Source organism: Peromyscus californicus, unplaced genomic scaffold (genome assembly GCF_007827085.1).
Source record: "Peromyscus californicus insignis strain IS unplaced genomic scaffold, ASM782708v3 Scaffold_24__1_contigs__length_46423439, whole genome shotgun sequence".
Classification (NCBI taxonomy): Eukaryota; Metazoa; Chordata; class Mammalia; order Rodentia; family Cricetidae; genus Peromyscus; species Peromyscus californicus.
Genome location: NW_026294535.1, coordinates 45,055,793 through 45,073,452, shown reverse-complemented (window position 1 = coordinate 45,073,452; position 17,660 = coordinate 45,055,793). Strand labels below are relative to the sequence as shown.

The 17,660-nt window shown below is 48.4% G+C and overlaps 2 protein-coding genes across 7 annotated transcripts; one reads left to right on the top strand and one right to left on the bottom strand.

Moving 5' to 3' along the window:
• Positions 1–294: 294 nt before the first annotated feature.
• Dnajc14 (DnaJ heat shock protein family (Hsp40) member C14) lies at positions 295–13,076 on the bottom strand. 3 transcript variants are annotated; one of them, XM_052753699.1, is made up of 8 exons: positions 12,968–13,076; positions 11,686–11,823; positions 9,749–11,214; positions 5,339–5,445; positions 4,633–4,752; positions 1,582–1,742; positions 1,391–1,493; positions 295–1,240 (listed from the first exon to the last, which is right to left on the bottom strand). In XM_052753699.1, the coding sequence occupies exons 3-8, from the start codon at positions 11,156–11,158 to the stop codon at positions 1,030–1,032; spliced, it is 2,112 nt and encodes a 703-aa protein (XP_052609659.1). In that variant the 5' UTR covers positions 11,159–11,214; positions 11,686–11,823; positions 12,968–13,076; the 3' UTR covers positions 295–1,029. The 3 variants fall into 3 exon arrangements, with proteins under 3 accessions (XP_052609659.1, XP_052609660.1, XP_052609661.1); XM_052753700.1 differs by lacking the exon at positions 12,968–13,076 and adding an exon at positions 12,504–12,625; XM_052753701.1 differs by lacking the exons at positions 11,686–11,823; positions 12,968–13,076 and adding an exon at positions 11,403–11,511.
• Positions 13,020–17,496, top strand: LOC128119948 (transmembrane protein 198-like). 4 transcript variants are annotated; one of them, XM_052753705.1, is made up of 6 exons: positions 13,031–13,134; positions 13,470–13,553; positions 14,021–14,280; positions 15,073–15,654; positions 16,067–16,227; positions 16,348–17,496. In XM_052753705.1, exons 3-6 carry the CDS (start codon positions 14,106–14,108, stop codon positions 16,483–16,485), a joined length of 1,056 nt encoding a protein of 351 aa, XP_052609665.1. In that variant the 5' UTR covers positions 13,031–13,134; positions 13,470–13,553; positions 14,021–14,105; the 3' UTR covers positions 16,486–17,496. The 4 variants fall into 4 exon arrangements, with proteins under 4 accessions (XP_052609668.1, XP_052609664.1, XP_052609665.1 ...); XM_052753708.1 differs by lacking the exon at positions 13,470–13,553 and having other exon boundaries at positions 13,020–13,134; positions 16,070–16,227; XM_052753704.1 differs by lacking the exon at positions 13,470–13,553 and having other exon boundaries at positions 13,020–13,134.
• Positions 17,497–17,660: the final 164 nt, after the last annotated feature.

Genomic DNA, 17,660 nt, shown 5'->3' with positions numbered 1-17,660 from the left:
CTGGGGAGGAAATATGGAACCCTGACTTACTATAAAAAATTTAAGCAAATTTTTATCACTACTCCTTTGATCCATTACGGGGTACCCTTCACTCTCAGCTAACAGCAAGGAAAGAATCCTCAAAAAAGAAAAAAGTGCTCCTGGCTAGGTGTGGTGGTGCAGGCCAGCCCTCAGGAGGCAGAAGCAGAAGAATCACTGTGGCTGGAGGCCAGCCTGGGCTACATAGTAAGACTGTCTCCAAAAGAAAACAGAAAAGGACTCACAGCTACATGGGCAAAGAAAAGAAGGAAGATAGAAGTTGCCAGTTATATATTTATAGAAAGATAATCCCCTGGCTTTAAATAGATATGTACATACAAATATGAACAAACTTAAAAAAATACAAACCCTTGGCTCACAAGGGGGCCTCTGGGAACCCCTCTATCCTTCCCCCTCACCCAAGGGCACAGGGCATAAGTCTGCTTTTTAAAAATTAATTAATTTTGGCCATCCTTGCAACAACAAGCCTGAAGTTAGGTGGTTTCCCATAAGTGAAAAGTCAGAGGAAAAATTCAGTTTCCACTCTGAATTCTGTATCTCCAAAATTAGGGCTACATGCTTTTTCTTTTAGCTAGTACATCAGGGTAACGGGGGAGGAACCCCTGAAATAGGTTAAGAAATAAGATACACTCATTTAAAAAGGGGTGTGTTTCATTTGCTCTGAGAGCAAATGACAAGATAAAGGCATAGAGACCCCAGAGAAATCCCCAGTTCCCACACCTTAGGAACATACTGACTGGACTAGGTCCAGACCCTAAGCTCTTTGCTCTAGCCACCTCCTATTTCTTTGGTATTGTCAGAAGACAAGATTCAGTTCCTAGGTGTTGGGGAAGGGGGGGATAGGTCATGGACTTCCTCTAAGTACTGAGTGAACAATTTAAATTTTTCCCTTTTTAAAGTATTTAAAAATAAACAAATCAAATGCCATCCTGTGCTGTACACAGCCCTTTTGACTCCCTGACATTGATTTGAGGAAGGAAGAGAAGGGTGTCAACGCTGGAAGGGCCGCCTCACTTTCTTCCGCCGTTTAGGTTTGGCTTCTCCCTTGGGTACTGTACTGTTGGGCTTGGAGGTCGAAGTGGCCCCAGGGCCAGGGTGAGGCGCTGCAAAGAAGTTCCCATTGGACATCTGCCCTGGGGGTACTTGAAAGATCCGGCTCAAGAAATCCTGCAGGTCAGCAGGAGGGGCCTCTGGAGTGGCCCTGAGGGAGAAAAAATACAGTGAGGCCGGAGACATTACAGTTAGCTACCGAAATTAACCACACAGTGGGTCAGTTCCCAAACCTAAAGAGCTGGGCATCTGAAACCATACTCACAACTGAAATAGTGGTTAAGTGAGAAGTAACACCTACCTCTGCCGACCACTGGTGCCAGGAACTCGAGAACCAAATGAGATGTGGTAAGGAACTCTGTGGGTATCTGGAGAGATTCCCACACGCTGGCATCCAGCCCACTCTGCGAATAGAGATAATTACCCAAAACATCCATTCACAGCAAATGAGATAAAGAAATATGATCTTGTACTTAGAGGTCAGAAGTGTACCTGTGATGTCATAGACCTTTCCATCCATCAGTGCAAAGTAGGTGATCTTGAGACCTAACATGCTCGACTCTGCCCAAAAGTCTCCCTCCTCAGCAGGATGCAGCCTGTTACACTCAGCACAGTATCTGGCACTCTTAGGTTCCCGGTCCATTTCAAACCTCCTGCAACCCAAAACAAAAATTCCTTAATACTTTTCAAGTGGTCATTACTGTCAAATATAGCCAAACACTAAAAGTTACATTTACTCAGCTATAATATCTGCTTCTCTATACCCTGCCTTCAACTTTCTTTTAGTTTGAGGCAGGGTCATGGTATGTAGCCCAGGCTAGACTTAAGCATATAATGTTTCTACCTTAGACTCCTAAATGATGGGATTACAGGAGTGTAGTTCCACACTCACTTTCACGTTTCTATATTTAAACTAATGTTTCTTTCTTTCTCTAATGTTTTTATTAGCATATAACAATTATAGACAATAATGGCTTTGATTATATTTTCATACATGTATACAGTATATTTTGATCCTATTCACCTCCTATTATCCTCTCTCTTACTCCCATTCCCACTGATACCCTTCCTCTTCCCAACTAATGTTCTATTTTCATGTTCTGGCCCCACCCACCCACCTTTTGTGTGTGTGTGTGTGTGTGTGTGTGTATGTGTGTGTTTTGGGGAGAGAGTTGTAGAAACCTAATTAGTTTCATTAGTGTTGCTTACAAGGGCATGGGCACCTTACCAGTGTCTATATAACTTATGAAATTTTCTTTCTTTGAGGACAGCCTAGTCTACAAAGCTAGTTCCAGAACAGCTAGGATTGTTACTCAGAGAAACCTTGTCTCAAAAAATAAAAAAAAAAATTTAAAGAAAGAAAAAAGAAATTTTCTCTCTTCCAACAACCATTAACTGCCTAGAAATCCTCAAAAAGGTAAGGCCTTGTGAACCCTTTCTTTTTTTCCTACTGCTAATTATATGATACACACACCCCAAAAAGCCACACCCATGTTAAAGATTTTACAAAGGTGATTGATTAGAACTAATGTTGACTGTGGGATCTGAACATTGCGTGTCTATAGCCAAATTATGTTGGACTACCTTTAGCCCCTTCAGTAACCATTCACTGCCCACTTGTGTTTCCCTCACAGCCTAGTGACCATTAGGAAGTCCTTTTGAGTAGACTAACAGACCACTAGCTTCCACCAGCTCAGAACTAAGACTGTCATAAGCTTACACCTGAGGCCTACCTGACTCCCATCAGTGCAGTTAAAAAATATCTTGAGTTGGAAAGATGGCTCAGGGGTTAAGAGTGCTGTTGCTCTTGCCAAGGACCCAGGTTTAGTTTCCAGCACTCACACAGTGGCTCACAACCATCAGGAACTCCAGTTGCAGGAGATCCAATGCCCTTTTCGACCTCTACAGGCACCAGACACACATGGTACATATATGTACATGCAATCAAAACACTCATACACACATAAATCTAAAAGAAAAAAATTTAAGTGCTTGATTTATAAGTTTTATTCTTTAACTATAAAAATTTGGACTGGTAAGATGGCTCGGTGGGTAAAGACATGTGCCACCAAGCCTGATGACCTCCATTCATCCCCAGGGTTCACGTGGTGGAAGGAGAGAACTCCACCAAGTTGTCAAAGGACTTCCACTTCCACACCTCTGGGTACACACACATGTATGTAGCAAGCAAATTTACATGTAATTTAAAAGATTTAAGAAAAATAACTTCAGGAGCTGGAGAGATGGCTCAGCAGTTAAGAGCACTTGTTGCTCTTACAGAGGACCTGGGTTTGATTCCCAGCTCACAACAATCTTAACTCCAGTTCTAGGGAATTTGATACCTTTCTTTTTTTTTTCAAAGGATGGAATCAGTGTCATTTTATTTTGGTTTTTAAATTTTATTTCTTTTATGTGTATAAGTGTTTATGTCTGTGTACCACATGCATATCTGGTACCCTTGGAGGTCAGAAAAGGGCACTGGGTATCAGATCCTATGGGACTGGAGTTATAGATGGTTGTGAGCCACCATGTGACTACTGGGAATTGAACCTGGGTCTTCTGGAAGAACAGCTAGTGTTCTTAACCACCAGTCTCCAGCCCTTGATGCCCACTTCTGACTTTTCTCCAGCACCAGGCACACAAGTAGTATGTATATATACAGGCAAACACACATAAAATCAATTTTAAAATCTGAAAAATAAGTAAATAAAAACTTCCTAAACTGTTACTATGTTTGAACATGGTTTGGCAGATAACCTGAATCTATGTTCCAGGCCATGGTCATTCCTATGTGGCTACAGAATTAACTTTTATTCCCTTTAAGGTGAGATATCTCACATAGCCCAGCCTAGCCTTGAACTTGATATACAGCTGTGAATGGTCTTGAACCTCAGATCTCCTGCTTCCACCACCTGAATGCTGGCATTATAGGCATGTGTCATCACACCTGGTTAATGAGAGCTGTATTTTGGCATCAGTAGTTGAGACCATCAATCTTTTTATTTTAAAGATTAGATTTTAGCCTGGCAATGGTGGCGCACACCTTTATCCCAGCACTCGGGAGGCAGAGGCAGGTGGATCTCTGTGAGTTTGACGCCAGCCTGGTCTACAGAGTAAGTTCCAGAACAGCCAGAACTACATAGAAAAACCCTATCTCCAAAAACCAAAAAAAGAAAAAAGAAAGGTTTGTTTTTATAATTTTTAAGATATATGTATGTATGCATGTAAGTATGTGTGCATCCCTGCAGATGACCTCAGAGCCAGAGCAGTCTGGCTAGAGCTGTAGTTACAGACAGTTGTGAAGCATCTGCTGTAGGTGCCGGTAGCAGAAACTGGATCCTCTGGGAAAACAGCAATGCTCTTAACCATGGAGCCATCTCTCCAGCCCTAAATTCTCAGTCTCTTAGTAGGAGGGCAAAAGTAGACGACTTGGGGTCTTTTCCTCATCGTCTGTACTCCACAGTCATCAACAACACTCCAAGGAAGGCCTCTGGTTCCCAAATCTCTCGGCTGTAGCTGTCACACCCGTGTCCTGTTTCATACCTATGTTTTCCTTGGCACCGGCTACACATCATAGTATTCATTGCCTCCTTGAGGTCATCTTGTAGCTTCGACAGAAACTCATTCACTGACCGGCTCAGCTCATTCTCTGCCATTCGTTTCCTAAAAGGAGAAAGGCTTTCTAGGTCAGGGTATTAAGGAAAAAGAGAGACAGATCTGGATGCTTCGACAGCAGTGGTTCTCAACCTTCTTGATGCTATGACCCTTTAATACATTTCCTTGTGGTATGGTGACCCCCAACCATAACATTATTTTTGATGCTACTTCATAACTGCAATTCATATCTGATAGGCAGGATATCTGATATGCAACCCACGTGAAAGAGTCATCTGGCCCCGAATGCTCATGACGCACGGTTGAGAGCCACTGCTCCAGAGGCTGCTGACTCAGCTAAAATGACAATTTAAGCCTTTCTGACTGGAGTCTCCACTCCAGGGCCTTCTACTGAGGATTTTCCATCTACTTCACCTGCAATGTCCCATTTTTTTTTTTTTTTTTTTTTTTTTTTTTTTTTTTTGGTTTTTCGAGACAGGGTTTCTCTGTGTAGCTTTGCGCCTTTCCTGGAACTCGCTTTGGAGACCAGGCTGGCCTCGAACTCACAGAGATCCGCCTGCCTCTGCCTCCCGAGTGCTGGGATTAAAGGCGTGCAGCACCACCACCCGGCTGCAATGTCCCATTTTAAACTCACATCTCATACTCCTTCCGCCTCTCTGGGTTGCTGACAATGTCCCAAGCTGCCCGCAAAACTTTGAAGGCCTCCTCAGCCCTGGGATGATGATTTTTATCAGGATGAACCTACGTAAAACACAAAGAAATTTCATCACAAATCAATTCCAACCCTCCTCTATCTCAGGTCCTGCGTGTGTGTGTGTGTGTGTGTGTGTGTGTGTGTGTGTGTGTGTGTGTGTGTGTGTGTGTGTGAGCATATCCATATGTACGTACATGCACACCATGTGCATGCCTGGCACCCATGAAGGGGGGTCACATCTCCAGGAATGGGAGTTACAGGCAGTTGTAAGCCACATGAGCAACAAGTGAGTACTCTTAACCTCTGAGCCATCTGTCCAGACCCTTCTCTTTTTTTCTCCCCCAGACAGTGTTTCTCTGTGTAACAGCTCTGGCTGTCCTGGAACTTGATTTCTAGACCAGGCTGGCCTTGAACTCACAGAGACCCGCCTGCCTCTGCCTTCAGAGTGCTGGGATTAAGGTCAAGCACCACCACCGACTGCCCAGCTAGGTTTTATTGTTTTTTTAATTGTGTGTATATACATGTGTGTCCATGTGTGGATGTGTGTACATAAGTGAGGTGCCTCTAGAAGCCAGAGGTGATAGATCCCCTTGGAGTTGGAGCTGTCCAGCATGGATGCTGGGAACTGAACTTAAGTCCACTACAAGCCTGTGCTCCGAACTACTAAGCCATCTCCTTAGACCCTCATGGGTATTATTATATCAAAGAATTCTCTTTCCTTATCCTTTTAGAGAATCAATATAGTTTCATGGTCAATTACTATAGCTTGTGGAAAGATCTGAAATTCAGGCTTTTCTTTTAACATGTATGGCCTTGAATTTTTTTTTTTCCGGAGCTGAGGACCGAACCCAGGGTGCCTTGAATATTTTTATCTGTCATAGATTTTTAAGAGGATTAAGAGGATTAAATAAGAATATCAGCCGGGCGGTGGTGGCGCACGCCTTTAATCCCAGCACTCGGGAGGCAGAGGCAGGCGGATCTCTGTGAGTTCGAGGCCAGCCTGGTCTACAGCGCGAGATCCAGGAAAGGTGCAAAGCTACACAGAGAAACCCTGTCTCAAAAAAAAATATATTTTTTTTTTGGGAGATGTCTCAAAAAAAAAAAAATATTTTTTTTTTGGGAGATGTCTCAAAAAAAAATATATTTTTTTTTTGGGAGATGGCTTAGTGGGTAAAGGTGCTTGCTGTGTAAGCATTAGGACCTGAGTTCACATCCCCAGAACTCACATAAAAGCTGGACTATACAGAAATCAAGTGTCTATAAGCCTAAGCATCCCTACTTTCCTACGAGGAGATGGAAAGTAGAGACAAAAGAGTCCTCAGAAGCCAGCTAGTCTAGTATAAGCAGTAGAAAACAATGAAGAGATGCTGTCTAAACAAGGTAGAAAGCAAGGACCAACACCTGAAGCTGTGCGCTGACCCCACCCCACCCCACATGTGTGACCACATTCATGAACAACACAGACAACATTTCCATATAAAGTATGTGTCACAGAATCTGGCTCTAGGATGATCTTCCATCCCAGTTTGTCTGGAACTATCCCAGCTTAGCTCTGACAGTCCCATGTATCAGGAAACTCCTAACCAGACAAACAGGGATATGTGAATCTTCCCAGCAGACATTTAAAGCCCTTGCATTTTAGTTTTATTAACAGTCTTAACATAAAAGTTTCCAATATGTTGCACCTTCAAACTCATTCTTTTCCAAGTTCAAATTTTCTTATTTGGCAGGGCACGGTGGTGCACACCTTTAGTCCCAGCACAAGAAAGGCAGAGGCAGGCAAATCTCTGAGTTCAAGGTCAGCCTGGTCTACAAAGCAAGCTCCAGGACAGCCAGGGCTGTTATACAGAGAAACCCTGTGTAGAAAAACAAAACAAACAAACAAATTTTTTATGTGAAGTTCCAAGTGGTAGCACATTCCTATAAACCAAGCAGTAGGATCCTAAATTCAAATCCAGTCTCTCCTCTCTTCCTCTCCCTTTCAGATCAGAGGTGAGCTCTCAGCTACTGCTCCAGCACCATACCTGTCTGCTGCCATGCTTCTTGCCATGATGGTCATGAACTCATTCTCTGAAACTATAAGCAAGCTCCCAATTAAACGCTTCCTTTTATAAGTTGCCTTGATCATGGTGTCTCTTCACAGCAATAGAAAAGTAACTAGGAGACCCTCACATCTGAAACTTTCTATTAGTCTGCCTTTCTGTTCCAGAAATGAAAGTGTATTAAGATCTCAGAAGTTTTTTTATATGTTTTTTCAGCCTTTTCTCCACAACAAATAATAGCCTATCCTCCTACAGCTTCCTGATTTTTCCCATCTGCACACCCAAAAGCACAGAGATGAGTCTCATCACTGATGCCAAATAAAAAGAATGCTTTTAAACTTCACAGTCTCAAGCTAATATAACAGCCCTTTAAAGGTATTCACACTGGGGCCTAGGTTATATAAGAGAAGCCAACAGAAATTCTAGCCCAGAACAAGTGAGATTTTTGGGGTAGAACCGGGTATATAAAGGACGAGGGAACACTTCTACTCCAAGACAAGTTGGAAAACAAGAATGTTTGTAAGAATGGTATTCTCCAAGAGAAGATGTCTGCTAAAAGACATGATGGAGAAACAAAGGAGTTCTACTACTATCAGTAACTATTTGAGGAACAAAGTAATTGTTATCTACTCTAAGAATATTCCAGGCCATCCACCAAGGAACATGTCTTTTCCACCAAATTAAGTTCCTTCTAAGTTATCAGTCTGGGGCCTGATTGTACTTCCAACTGTCAAGGAAAACCTTGGGTACCCATTCCACTCTATGTCATAGAGCCACTGTGGTAATCTGTGTATTGTAATGTTTTATTAATCCAGGCCCATACATTCAGTCAAATCAGCCTCAGGTGCAATTTTACACACATTACTTATATTCATACTATAGTTTTACTTGTACAAACAGAAATAGCAAGAGCAGGGCTGGGGGCTTTAGCTCAGTCGTAGAGTGCATGCCTAGAATGAGCAATGCTCTAGATTTGATCCTCAGCACGGCAAAAAAAAAAATTTAATTTCTCTCAAGTATACAGTACATCAAAACTCCCACCTACATAGTTAACAAAAGCAACATATCTTCATGCATATACATGATATACATGTCTCTCTTATGATTTTTGCTCCTTTTTTCTTTCCTTTCACATTCTGGGTCTTAAAATACCTGTTTTCAGGTTAGGAATGTGTGTATATCAGTGGGACAGCACCTGCCTAGCATGCACAGGCCCTGGACTCCATCCTCAATCTCACAAGAAAAAAGGTGTTTTCTTCTTCCTGGTCCTGGAATAACCACTCATGTGGACATCCTGAATACTCCCACACTAGGTCTACACCTGCCTCACTAGGGGAGGCTAGTTTTCTCCATGTTTAAATCTCCTGTTGGGGCTGGAGATTTGTCTCAGTGGCTAAAATACTTGGTGGTCTTGTAGAGGACCCGGGTTCAGTCCCAGATCCCACACAGTGGCTCACAACCATAACTGACTCAAGCTCCAGGGGATCCACACTCTTCATCTCCCCGGTTACCCAGCTGCACATGGTATACATGCACACACGGAGGCAAACCTCATACACACAAAATAAATCTAAAAAGGTAATTTCTTGCCAGGCACTGGTGCACGCCTTTAACCCTCGGGAGGCAGAGGCAAGTGGATCTCTGTGAGTCTGAGGTCTACAGATCGAGTTCCAGGACAGCCAAGGCTACACAAAGAAACCCTTTTTTCTTTAAATTCCTCCTTTACCATTCATGGTAATGCACACTTACAATCCCAGCACTTCACAAGCAAAGGCAGGGGAATCACAGATTCAAGTTAGCTGGAGCTACACAGCAATTCCCCACCCCAGACAACAAGACAAGAATTCCTGTGTTCAGATGAGAGCAACTAAGGTACTGCCTGACTGGGCCTCTCCCTAACCTAAGTAAAAGGATTTCATTTAGCTACTGCAGAGTGAGTGAGTTCAACCCTGCCTGTTATATGACACCCCCTCCCCCCAAAAAAAACTCATGACAAAAGACTAAACAGAGAGAAAGTTAGATCCCTAGTCAGAGAAAAGTCTTTATGACTCTTTCCTGAGAATGTGTCCTTTAGCTAGGAATAGTGACAAGTGCCTATAAATCACAGCACTCAGAGATGGAGGCAGGAGAATCATGAGTTCTAGGTTAGCCTGTCTACATAGTGAAACCCTGCCTCAGAAACAAAACAAAGGGATGCAATCCTTCAGCTCCAAGTTGGCCTCCTGCTCATTCTTCCCTTAATTTTACACTCCCTAAAACTGGAACAGAAAATACAAAACAGGAAGGAGAAGCAGCAAAGGATACTCACCATCACCGCTAGCTGCCTATAGGCCTTCTTTAGTTCAGTATCTGATGCTGTAGCTTCAACCCCCAGCACATGAAAAGGGTTGAGTTCATCCTCAGGAACCCCAGCCATGGTCAAAAGGCGGGCCACTTCCTCTTCTGGCTGGCAGTAGCGCCCACTAGCTGCAGGTGCATTACCTTGCTTATTAGTCCTCTGCTTGACCCAAGGCAACTCCAGCCAGTTCCACTGAACTAATCTTACCAGCTGCTGCCATGCCCTGCTATCTCGAAACAGACTCAAGCCACGATGCAAGGCTGGAGAATCTAGCCAAGAGAACATCCAGGTGGTCTTATCCCTCCAGCCTAAACGGTCACCCAGGCCCACCAAAAACCGCCAGCCCAACTGTAGACAGCCCAAAAAGAGGGCAAGAGCCAGAAGTAGGAAAGCACCCACTAGCCTAAGAAAACGGGTGAATAGCCCTGCTGCACAGTAAAAGCTCTGGCTTAGAAACTGGGCCATTACCTGGGCCCAGCCCCCCAATCTCCCTGCCCAGACTCCCACCCAAACTCGAAAAAGGTCCAGATCACTGCCTTTCAGCTGCCTGCATGCATAAATGAGATGGCCACAAGTTTCTACATACTCTCCCACCAATACCAGAAGTTCAATCAGCCACCAGAAGCCCGCCTGTCCAAGCTGACATAGTTCCTCTACTCCCCACAGTCCCAGGCCTCTGCGCTTATCTGCCTGATTTCGTTTTCGGCCCAGCCGATGACGACCAGGGGACCTGGGATCTCTGCGTCCACTATCCCGAGTATCCTCCTTGGTCAAAAAACGGTGTCTCTGCCTCCGGGATGGGGGTTTCTTCCCACTGGACACACGTGAGAAATCACTGGGAAATTTAAGAGGCTCCTCATCATCATATTCTTCTTCTAATTCTTCATCTTCCCCCAAGGCTGGAGAGGTGCAATGGTGGCAGAAGTTGCTAGAAGGGCCATCTCCTTCCTCAGAGTAAATCCCTTCAGGGACTCCAGGGCTTCCCTGGCAGTTACAAGCAGATGGAATGGAAAGAAAAGAAGGGCTCCCATCCTCCTGGTACCCAGTCTCATTATCTCTTGAGAGTTCCTGGTCCACTCCTGACTCTTCCGAAGACGCATCACTCTCGTCAGGGTAACCTCCTTCCCTAGGTGGTCCCGGACCCCTTGGAGGACCATGGCTTGGATCCGACCAGTGGGCTGGGTTTGGGGGCTGTGTGTACTTAGGACCAGAGTGCTCTGTGAGGCAGCGTGTACCATTAGGAGCAGTCTCCGTTGAGTCCCTGAGTCCTGAGAATGAAAGTTTTTCAGGGTCCACAGAGGGTCCTGAGGTCCTGAGGGAGGCACCACAGCTGTGATGGGCTCCACACAACCCTCCTTCTCCGGGGTGCTTCTGGGCCATGACCCCGGGGCTTCCTGAGGATTTTAGGTCACAGCCATCATGGTGAGTTCTACTGCCTGCAACAAAGGCATCAAGTTGGGAATGGTCAAGGATAGAACCAAGAGAGAAAGTTAAACAATGCACCCACTCCCCCTACCGCGGAGGCGCAAATTCTTTGGGAACATTCGCTAACCCTAACAATAAACCCCAATGAGACTGACCACAAACCTGCTTGCACCAACCCCGACCTCAGACACCCCCTTACCCCCGAAATCTTCACGCTGTTTCTTCTTTTCCCCAGGAAACTAAACTCTTCGATCTGGGAGATGGGGGGTGGGGTTACCGCAAAGGGTGTGGTCTGGGGGGGGGATTACTCTTAGGAAAAAAAAAAAAAAAGACTGCCTGAAAGAGAGAGGCCGCAATCTGTCAGAAAAGGGTGGGGACGGTACAGCTTCAGAGGAAAAGCTAAGGGCGGCGCTTAAGAGGTGCCCCGGCCAAAGGCCCCCCGAAAACCCACCGACCGGGGACCAGGGGCAGAGGCGACGTACCGAACAGCGGCGGTAACTCCTCCCCCTCGAGCAGCTGCGCCTGAGGCCAGGGGGAGCTACGAGAGCAGCTCCCCCGGCTCCGCCTCCCGCTCACGCTCCGCTTCCGCCTTCCGTCCCCGCCGCGGCGGCCTACTTCCACTTCCGGGGTCACCAGGGGGGGAAAAAAGACGGGAAGGGAAGAGAAAAGCGGTTGGCGGCGGCGCGAGCCGGCGCGGCGTCAAGCCGAGGGGGCGGGGCTAGGGCGCCCAGGCCCCGCCCCTTAAAGTGCCCCCGGCCGCCCTGCGGGCCACACACAGGTCGCGCTACCGCCAGCGAGCCGGCGAGCTCTCCACTGGGGCCTGCGGGCCGTACTCCCTGTCCCCGCTGAGACCGGAAGATGAAGGGCCGCCGCCAATCCGCACATCGTCTGTGGCTTGCAGACAGCCAGCGCCCTCTGCCTGCCCAGACCCTTCCCTCTCTCTGGGCTGTCGGGCCGGAGAGGAAGAGAAAAGTGTGTGTGTCCCGGACTAGCAAGCCCCCTGACTGACTACACACGACACTCCTCTCCCAGACCCAGCTGACGAGCTCCCACACCGCTGATCCTGCCCCTTGCGAATGCAGCTCATGCGCCGGGCCAGGGAGTGCGGCCAGGGGATCCGGAGCGCCGCTCCCCGGGGCTCCGAACCCAGCCGAGAGTTACCGAACCCCGCACTCATCGGCATGCTGCTTTGCATCTCATTTGCATAGCAAGCTTGGGGTCGACGCCCGCACGCGCCCCCACCCCTTCGCAGACCCGTGTGGCTCCCTCCTCTCCTCTAGACACGCTCCTAAAGCCTTACAGTTCTGTCATTGTCCCTGCCAGGCCCGTCTGGCTCCGCAAGTTTTTTCCACCCATGAGCACCCCCACCAGCACGGGTAAAAACCCTTCCCCGCATCCCGGATCCCGACCACCCGGTTCTCCAGAAGACAATACTCCAATTCTCTGGGAAGTGGGAGAAACCAAGCTGGACCTGGGGGTGCGTGGGGACCCGGGCTTTGAAAACGTCAAGTTGTCGATTAATCTCCTCGGCATTCAGACACTTTGCATCTTAGTCTTGGTGGGAGTCCCAAAATTCTTCATTAGTATGGTTAGGGGGGTCCCTGATCCTGCATTAGAGAAGTAGGTAGCCTGGGTTCCCCCCACACACAGGGGTAAAGATTGAGGGGGCCCGCCCCGTGATGTCATCCCCCCCCCCATACACACACCCTGTCTCCTTCCTCCACACACACACCCCTACCCCCAAGCTAGTTGCATTTAGCTCACAGGGTTTGGGCTCGGACTTGCAGGAGTTTAGGAAGCAGCGAGCACGGTGGGCCTGGAGGGTTGCCTGCGGCCAACGGCCACCCCTATGCCTAGGAGCTCTGGGCTGGGGTGAAGCTGGAGGTCTAAGCAATTCCACCCCTTTGCTCTCTCCTCAGCCCTGGAGGGTGGTGAGTAGTTTACACCCTCCCTAACCTCTCCTTGTTTAGCGTCCCAGACTCTTAAGCGATTGAGAAGAACCCCGGGAGTTCTCCAGTCCCTTAGCCGAAGACCTCAGTGTCCAAAAGACCGCAAAAGGAACGTGCATCCGCATCACCCTATCAGTTTCCCAATGCCAGCCTCTCGGCAATCCTTCAGGATCAGAATTCAAATCCCATTGGCAGCCCAGGCATGCCAGGATGAGAGGGTGGGTGGAACAATTCCCATGCCTGTCTCAGGCGAGTAGCAAGTGGATACCAGGATGTGAGATGTCTGTAGGCAAGGCAAGCCTGCTTACTCCATGTAGGGCCATGGGATTTGGACGAGCTGTATTCGGCTTTCCCCAGCAACTCCATCTCGGCATGAAGCCAAGACTTCAAATCTTGACAGGGTGATTGGATAACTCTTAATTCCTTATCCAAAACTCTTTTAAATGTCTGTTCCCTTTCTTCCTTGGAGGTTGCATTTAGCTCACAGGGTTTGGGCTCCGACTTGCAGTTTAGGGAGCAACAAGCACTGGCGGGAAGGGGGGCCGGGGTGCCTAGGACCTGTGTCTAGGACCCCTGGGCTGAGATGAAGTTGGTCTAAGCAATTTGACCCCTTTGCTCTCCTCAGCCCTGGAGGGTGGTGAGCAGTAGTCCTGAGACCCTAAGATGACTCATTGCCTCCTCTTCCTTCCTCTCCTCGTTTCATTAACACTGCCCTGTCCGATTCGGCTGGGGGGTTGGTACTGAGTCCCAACTGCAGATGAGGGGAGTTGCTTTTTAGTTGGAACAGGTCTTTTTTTTTTTTTTTTCAAAAGAAATGGAGGGACAGAATCCTCAAGATCCTCATGGTTTCTGCTCTGTTCTCTTCCAGGTTTACCGACCCCCGCCAGATAGTGATGGGTGGATGAGAGACGCTGACTCCAGCCTCCCACTCTGTGACTATCTCCCCGTCTGACATGGAGAAAGCCTTGCTGCCTCTGACTATAACATCTGACCCAAGGCCCTTTAACCAACAACTCCCAGAGCCTCCGGACCTGAGATGTGTCTTGGAACCCCAGGACAGCCTTGAGTTGGCCCCTGCCCTGGTGTGTGCTCTCTGCTGCTGCTTCGGAATTATCTACGGCTGCTTCGGTGAGGGCGGGGCCTGGGGGCGGGGCCTGGGGGTTGGAGGCAGGGGTCTGGGGGCGGGGCCTGGGGCGGGGGGGGGGGGCAGCTGCCTGAGACTGCTGTCCTCAAGAGTGATTCCAACTTCTTCCTTGTTCCTGTACACTTCACCTCCTCTGTCCGGAGATGCATGCCCTCGGGGTTTTCCATACGGCCTCTGCCGGCTTCCTGTCCTTCTGCTTGCTCGTGCCCTCTGGCTTTTGCCTCTGGCCCTGTTATCTGCCTTTATTTGTCTCCTACCTCAAAATTCCATTCCCAGATATCCTCCCCACCAGAGAGTTCAACTTTCCTCAGAATCTGAATCGGTCTGTGGTGATTTCCTATGTACCATGTCTGGAGGAGGAGCTAGACATTGTCCTGTTTTCTCTCCACAACGCATTCACTCTACCTCCTGATTTCTCCACCAACCCCTTCAGAGTCTCTGAATGTTCTGTTTTGTTTTGTTTTGTTTTGTTTTCAAGACAGGGTTTCTCTGTGTAGTTTTGGAGCCTGTCCTGGATCTTGCTCTGTAGACCAGGCTGGCCTCGAACTCACAGAGATCCGCCTGGCTCTGCCTCCCGAGTGCTGACTCACCACCCAGCCTTGAATGTTCTTTGTCTATCACTGGGCTTATCCTTTTCTTCCCCTTGCCTGGAGGTCCCCATGGTATGCTCCTCCTGGCTTCTACTCCTTTGGTTAGCTGTTCCTTTCCCAAGACACCAGAACCATCCCTGTAGGACCCCCTTTCTGTCTCTCAATGCCTCCTGCCTCCCTTCCCAGGCTACCGCTGCTTCAAGGCAGTGATGTTTCTCTCCGGTCTGCTGTCAGGAGCTCTGGTGATCTTCCTACTGTGCCACAAGGAGCGGGTGCTGGAGACACAGTTGAGCCTGGAGGTGAGCGCAGGCATCTCGCTGGGCATCGGACTCCTCTGTGGTCTGGTCACCATGCTGGTTCGAAGCGTTGGGCTCTTTCTGACTGGTCTCCTGCTAGGTCTAACCCTGGGCGCCGGAACCTTATTGGGCACTGAACCCATCTACCAGCCACATTCGGCCTGGGTGCCAGTCGGTGGACTGATGGGGCTGGCGCTGCTGGGAGCCCTGCTCACACTTCGGTGGCCTCGTCCATTCACAGTCCTAGGCACAGCCTTGCTAGGTGCTGCGGTGCTGGTGGCCTGTGCTGACTACTTCTTGGAAGGGCTGGCACTGGGCACTCGGCTGGGTGAACGCCTGCAGGCCCTCCCGGAGTTGCTGCCTCTTTGCTGGTATAGCTGGGTCTTACTGGGGACCTGGCCGATCTTGGGGGCTCTTGGGACACTGGCCCAGTGGAGACTCATGACCGAGGAACGTGGAAGCCACACCAATGGTGAGTTACTGCTGTGGTACAAAAGCAGCCAACCTGCCCTAATACTACCCCAGATTCCTACACTTGAGGGGAAGGGAGAAGATTGAGAGGTGAGGACTGGGGAGGACTCCATGTCAAATAGAGCGGGCCCTGAAGCAGAGTTAAAGCTGGAATAGCCAGAGGAAGTCTGGAAAGAATAAGAAGGAAAAAATGCCAAGAGATACAGGGGAGAGTTTTTTACGACTGTTATGAGAGGGTAGAGGAATCCCAGAGGAGGAAAATACAGAAGAAATCTAATAACTGAAGGGAAGTTGGGGCTTGAGAAGTCCACAACAGGAAGGCCAAGTGGGTTTCTATGGAATTTGATTCTCTTTGGAGTTGGTGTTCGGGACCTTAAAAAGCTCCCCTTGACTCTGTATTGCCTGCTCCCCAGCAGTGATCTTGAGCCACCAGCGAAGACATCTCCAGCTCCTCCGGATCCATCAGCAGGAGGCTAAGCGGCATCGGAACCCGTCTGGAGTGGGACTGTGCGAAGGCAGCTACCGGAGCCGGCTTCCCCCCAATATCCAGAGCCCTGGTGACAGGCTGGCTCCAGTGAGTGGGAGAGTGGGGCACCCTGGGGAGGATGGGTCAGAGCGAACAGTGATGGCCAGGATGAGCTGAGGACTCTGACTCAGAGCCCCCTTCTGCCCTCTCTGCCCTGTGTCCACTCAGAGTTATCTCCAGAGTCTCCGTGAGTGCCAGCTGGAACCAAGCACCCAGGCCACCGCCCCCCACACTACCCTGGACCTGGATTCTGACTGCATTTCCACCCGTCTCCTGACCACACCTTCTCACTCTGCCCAGACCTGAGCCTAAACCTCCAGAGATACTGACAACCCTAGTGAGGGCAAGAGACTGCTAGGTGGATAGGGCCTGAGCCCACAGGACCCACACACATTTCCCTACCTCTTGGATTGGGGATGGGCTCAGTGCTCAGATCAACCCTTTTAGAGACAGGCAGAGAGAATTCTTACAGATGCAGGAGAGTGAAAGCACAGGCACCTACCTCTGTCCAGGAGTAGAGACGCCCTGGTCCCTAGGGACACTGACTCCAAACCAACGTGGTTTACCCAAAACAATTTTTTTTTCCTTAAGTTCCTGTAATGCTGAGATGGAACCCAGAATGTTGCCCATAGTAGGCAAGCATTCTACCACTGAATTACAATCCATTCCCAAATATCCATTAAAATGTCTCAGTGTGCCTTACTATGGTAAAATATGGGGCTTTTTTTTATAGGACCTATAGAAAATTGGGGAGCTCCCTAAGGCATTTGATAAGTTTTTTTGGTAGGGAGAATGGCACAGAAGTACTCCAATATCCCCAGCCCCCAGGCTCCTTATTAGGGGTAACTGGGCTTCTGCTTGGCCTTTCTCTGTGGACCCCATAGTCTGGAGTCCCCTCTACCTCAGTGGGGAACACAATCCTCCATGGTGCTTTCTCCTCTCTCTTCAATGAGGGAGGACCACAGAGTCTGCCTCAACTCCCCTCTCTCCAAAAGCTGGCCCCTTGCTCCAAAAGAGCATTGGCTCGCATGGCTGACTCTTGCCTTTTTGCTCAGAGGGACCTGGGCTTTGGGTCTGCGTGGCAGTCAAGTGCCTTCTCTGACTCCCAGTGTAGGTGATACTAGTTTCCTCCTCAGCCAGAGTTTGGGTCCAGCCACTAACCCCTTCTAAGTCTCCCTCCTCTGACTCTCCTGAGCAAGTCGGCTTCCTGGTTTCCCGGACAGTGTGAAGGAAGAATATCCCTCCCCTGAGCAGCAACTCTGTGATGAGGGAGGAAGAACAAGGGAACACGGGAATAAAATGGCGTTGAAAATTCAACTGGGGAGTTGAACCTCAACTGTTGCTTTTTACTTTCTTTGCATCACAAAACAAAGGCAATCTGTCCCCCTAAAGATCTGCTATGGCACTTTTATCATATACACTGTGTATAGGATGCATATATACGTATGATATATATATATATATATATATATATGAATATA

Bases quoted from the DNA above. Each gene is read 5' to 3' on its own strand.
- Dnajc14 (XM_052753699.1), bottom strand. From the start codon at position 11,158: ATGGCCCAGAAGCACCCCGGAGAAGGAGGGTTGTGTGGAGCCCATCAC. The intron at 1,743-4,632 runs GTATGAAACAGG...TTTGGGTTGCAG, and splicing joins CGGTGCCAAGGAAAACATAG to GAGGTTTGAAATGGACCGGG. The intron at 1,494-1,581 runs GTACACTTCTGA...CTCTATTCGCAG, and splicing joins AAAGGTCTATGACATCACAG to AGTGGGCTGGATGCCAGCGT.
- LOC128119948 (XM_052753704.1), top strand. From the start codon at position 14,106: ATGGAGAAAGCCTTGCTGCCTCTGACTATAACATCTGACCCAAGGCCC. The intron at 14,281-15,072 runs GTGAGGGCGGGG...CTCCCTTCCCAG, and splicing joins AATTATCTACGGCTGCTTCG to GCTACCGCTGCTTCAAGGCA. The intron at 15,655-16,066 runs GTGAGTTACTGC...CCTGCTCCCCAG, and splicing joins ACGTGGAAGCCACACCAATG to CAGTGATCTTGAGCCACCAG.